This window comes from Phalaenopsis equestris, unplaced genomic scaffold (genome assembly GCF_001263595.1).
Source record: "Phalaenopsis equestris unplaced genomic scaffold, ASM126359v1 Scaffold000151, whole genome shotgun sequence".
Lineage (NCBI taxonomy): Eukaryota > Viridiplantae > Streptophyta > Magnoliopsida > Asparagales > Orchidaceae > Phalaenopsis > Phalaenopsis equestris.
In genome coordinates, this window is record NW_018164593.1 from 1,041,110 (window position 1) to 1,046,297 (window position 5,188).

General features: G+C 35.8%; 1 protein-coding gene across 1 annotated transcript in view; it reads left to right on the top strand.

Annotated features, from left to right (window-relative positions):
- Window positions 1-4,650: 4,650 nt before the first annotated feature.
- The window catches only part of LOC110021889 (protein BIG GRAIN 1-like), a gene marked incomplete at its 3' end in the record, with an annotated part of 1,097 nt that continues 559 nt past the window's right edge, over window positions 4,651-5,188 (top strand). The window contains 1 exon segment of the mRNA XM_020720592.1: window positions 4,651-5,164. Coding sequence (XP_020576251.1) covers window positions 4,897-5,164 — 268 coding nt within the window.

The following is a 5,188-nucleotide window of genomic DNA, read 5'->3' on the forward strand; positions in this document are numbered from 1 at the left end:
ATTTCATCAAACTTATAATAAATCTGAGTTTCTGAACAAGACAAATACAATGATTTTAAATTTGGTTCAATTCACGTCCAACCAGGCCCAGATCAAGTTTTTGAAGCAATTAGAAGTATTAGATCATCAATTAAATAGTCTCATGAACTCTAAATTTCACATATTTATAATCGAATTAAGCATCACGACGAGTGGAATCCAACAGACCTAAGATTACTAAATTTAGATATTACTAAGGCACTCAAATTTTTAAAAAGTCATATATACTCTAATGAAATCAACATGTACCATCCAATTAGGTGGTTAGGAAAACTATTCGATAAAACACCAAAATACTTCTCCCATAATAGTTATAAATAGACCACTTTCTTCACTTAGTGGGAGAGCAGAAAAAGAGAAGAAGAAGTTAAGTTTCAGATCCTATTCTAGAGAAAAGACATGATGAGTAACCACCAGCCTCCGTAGTCGCAAACTACCGTCGATCGTAGCCGCCAGCCCCCATCGACCACCACGTGCATGTCATCACTTGTCACCGCCAACCACCGATCGCTGGCGATCACTGCTTGCAACTCTTGAAGTCAGACTATGGTTGTTGTTAAACTTCCTAACAATTGTATTTTTTTTGAGTTATATAAAAACAATTATATTTCCAGTGTAATATTATAATTACATTTTTCCTATCTTCAGAGATGAGATGGGTGTACTCTTATATTTATAAACTTATATTGGATTGTTTTGATTGGGCTAAGTGAAAATTTTCCATGTAAAAATTATGGTGTCTCTTCTCACTATATTTTCTTATGAATATGTGTGTCAAACTTTCGTATAATGCTAAGACGATAAATCACTACTGTATTATCACGAATTTTCCGAGGCACAACAAGTTAAAGAATACTCCGATCAATGTAATAAACATTTACTATTAAATAACTTTGAAGCCGATTTGTGATGGTAACCCTGATTATAGAAATTGAATATTATTACAAAAATTTTAGGATCTAATATTTTAATATTCAATTTTTTTTCCTTAAAAAAAAGGAAGAAAGCAAATATATGCCTTGCTTAGATAAGACGACTAGCATACATAGAAAGCATGCTAATCTGGTTCTCTCAAACAAACGAAAGTGAAAGAAGAAACAGAATAAGGATTAGAAATGGAATCCCTGAAGAATTGCTGCTTTTTTTCAGTACCCCTACAATTACCAACATTTACAAATCAGTTGAGACAAGAAATATGGCTGCAAAAAGCATTTTCAATGCAAATTTCATCCTTTCTGAGACAAAAATATTTTGAGAATTTTAAGGGACAACCCTGCCAATCTTGATTTATTCATATGTGTGATAAGAATATGAGCATTGACAAAAGAGTGTTATTATAGGGAAGTATGAGTAAAAGGGATGAGAAAAGTATTATATCCCACGAACTTCACATCCACCACGCCATCATGCATTTCATGTGGAGGGATCATCGCCGGTGTCGGGACGTGCTGACATTTGACGTAATAATTTCTCCAAGAGATGGCACTAAGTTGCACTTTTTTGCATTATCCACAATGCTCTTCGCAACACTATTTATAGGTTAGGATCAGGATTTGAATATTATGAAAAAATCTACTTAATGAGGTAATGAACAATAAAATAATTAAATAACAATACCAATTGATTATTTTTTCATAAAACATAGGGATGTGTAGTCTTAGTAAGAACTTTGAATTGTAATCGAGCATTATTGATTCTTTTTAAGAAACCACCTAGTTGTTCAAGAGTATGGGTGACTATGTTGAAGATTAGTCGGTCGATAAGTTCACCATAAGTCGAGTGAATTCTCCATAAGCCCATTGAACCAAGTATTACTTCGAATTCGACTGATGAGATCATTACAAATTCGGTTTGTGGGTCCATCTTAAAGCTGGGTTGGCAATGTTGTCTAGAGCTTAGCGAGTTCTCCCTTCATATTTTTTCAATTAAAATCTCAACTAAATTTATTATGTTAAGACAATTATTGAAAAATACACATATTTCAAACTTTAAACATGTTGTATGAATTTTACTTAGAGTCTGTTTGAAACCGCTTTATATCTGTTTTTTTTTTTCAGACCGTCGCCACAGTTCTGTTAGAGAAACTGTTTTCTTGCTTTTTTTAGAAGTTTTTGTTATAGAAAATTATTTTTTTTTTCAACCTAAGCTGTTAAACTATGATGACTGTCAGAAAACTACGATCTGATATTTTGAAAAAAAAAATGTAATAGGAGCCATAACTTTTTGAAAAACAGTTTTTTCTGTAGCAGCTTCGTATTTGTTTCTTCAAACAGCTACAGTTGTCACAAACGGACCCTTAATATACTCTCACCTTTTGTATAAGAAAAGAAAGAAAAAATCATCTTATTTTAACGTGTAAGAAAAATGACTAAAAACATATTTTTCTTAGTTCTTTCCTCTTGCCTTATTATTTTTTTTTATAACAATAATCTCATTCTCTTATTTATGGTGGATATTGTCATCAAAACTTGGCCATTTAGACTTCCAAATAGAGAAACAATCTTAAATTAAACGTTGTTTTGCTTGTATGCCAAGCTTCATTTCAATCCCTGGAGATTTTCAACATAACACTTAACTAAGTTTTATTTTACTATAAATAATATTCATGTACTTGTAAATGTTATAAAATTATGAAAACTTTCAGGTTTAAAATTTCTAAAATCATATATATTCATTTTGTACACAAATACGAGTATAGGAAAATTTTCATTGATTTTCTCCAACTAAATTGAGCTCAGTACCTGTCAAAGTGGCTGAATAGAACTTGCCTGCCCTTTCGATCATACTCATTTTCTTCTAAAGGGCAATTTAGCCTACATGTTCAATGTCAGCTATCAGAAGAAGCAATCAAAACTAATAAGAAGTCATCATGCATGACCAATAAGAACATCCGTCAATCCCTTATCAAAAACTCCACCCATCACTTGGGGCTCGCTCTTTTCATATAGGTACCAGAGATTGTCATTGTACTGGTAATACATGACATTCACATCACAGTTTTTCTATCAAGACACTGAAGAAAGACACCGTACAATACAAAATATATTACTTCTATTACTATTGATTTCCTCTTATATATATAAGGGGAGGGAAAATAATATAATGGGACATTTTTCATCCCTCCCTGGAGAACGCTTTTTGTCTCTTTTTTTCTCCCATTTTCTCTTTCTCTCTCTATCATTACCTTTACGATACAAGATTATTTAATGGGTTGTATAGGACATTTTTCATCCCTCCCTGGAGAACGCTTTTTGTCTCTTTTTTCTCTCCCATTTTCTCTTTCTCTCTCTATCATTATCTTTACGATACAAGATTATTTAATGGGTTGTATGCACTGACGAATATATGAGACCATACATCTTAAAAAGATGCAATATCCACCTAAAATGTTCCTTCAAAATGATAAGAATATGTCTAGATCAAACAATTGCCTACTCGACACATCAAGAATTTGTCCGACTCAAATGAACTCGCCCGAATTATATGGTCTAACTTGGTAGGAGTGATAAGAATATGTCTAGATCAAACAATTGCCTACTTGACACATCAGGAATTTGTCCGGCTCAAATGAACTCGCCCGAATCATGTGGTCTAACTTGGTAGGGACACACCCATCTCAACCTAGAAGCAACTCACCCGAACCTATGGCGACGCTGAACTAAAAAAATATTATAGAAACCTAACTATCCAACCTACTTAGAGCATGTAACCTCACCTATCCCCTCATAACTTAACCTACTCAAAAACGGACGCCTTCAAAGCACTTGCTCGGATAGCTATCCACATGTACTCTCCAGGATCTTAATTATTATATCCATGCATATGTAATGGTCCAACCCCTTGCGTTTATTTATTTATGTGCTCTTCTTCTATAGTTTTTGTGTGTAATGCCTAAGAGGTCAAGTGAAGCATGTTATGACATCTATATATATATATAGACTAGGCCAATCCAAAAAGAATAGAATGAGACCACATATAGTATGTGATGTATAGCATCCTTGAGATAAAAACAAACGAAGGGGCATTTGCACACACACCACTTATTTACTATGAATTTACATATTTAGCACTTATTTTTTTTACTTTTTACATTAATATCGCTTAAATATTTCGTAACACATAAAAACATTATCATTTTAACTTTTAAAAAATAAAGATACATTTTCATGCATAGATAACGTGACATGTATAGAGAAAAAGTAAAGTTGAGGTGTTAGATATGAATATAAAAAATAGGAATTGAGGGGTATGCATGTAAATCTTCCAACCAAAAAACAACTACATGGAAGATGATATGATTAGCAATGGAACCCAACTTTTTCTAATAGAGCTATAACAAGCTCAGCAAAATCCATCTCAGGGTGGTCCTGAAAGTGATTGTGGGAGCTAAAGGAGATCAATAAATGCCTTATTTACACCAACAAAGAAATTCTATTTGCATATTTTTAAAAAAAATTATACTGTAAAATTTATTCAATAAAGTAAAAACTTATTGCTCGTTAAGGCACCCCTCCTGTACCCTCCCTCCCCATCTGGCTTTCTTCATTAAGATGCAGGGACAGAACTGGAAATAAGAAATACGATACAGGAGAGTAAGCTTACGGGGGGCGGTGTCCGGATCCGATGGGCCTCGATCCAACGTCCCGAGGAACAGGATCGGACGGACATGATCGACGTGGGCCACGCAGCAAAAGCAGAGGGAGCTGCCACGTCGGAGCACCCGACCCGCGCGTGAAAGGCTCAAAAGGAACCACAATCCCCCTTCTCTCTATTCCCGCCGCACTCTGCGCTTTCCTCTAGCCCCTTCTTCTTCTTCTTCTTCTTCTTCGTCTTCTCTGCAACCTCATTTGCAGAGGAATGGAGAGATGGCGAAATGAAATCGATAGACAACCTGGAAGACGGTGTCGCGACTACCCGTCTTTCTCCTCCACTCTCCTCGACGCTATCTACCGCTCCATCGATGAGACAGATAGCCGCGGAGCACAGGACCGCGTCTCTGCCAGGAAGGAGAGCACCCCTGCGTTCCCGGAGAGCAGAAGAATCATCCCTCCGGTGACAAAACCGGCGGTAACCCGTGCCCGCCGCACGACAACCTCCAGCTCCTCCGACGGCTCGAGCTACGGCGGCTTTTCCTCTTTCCGCACCCCAC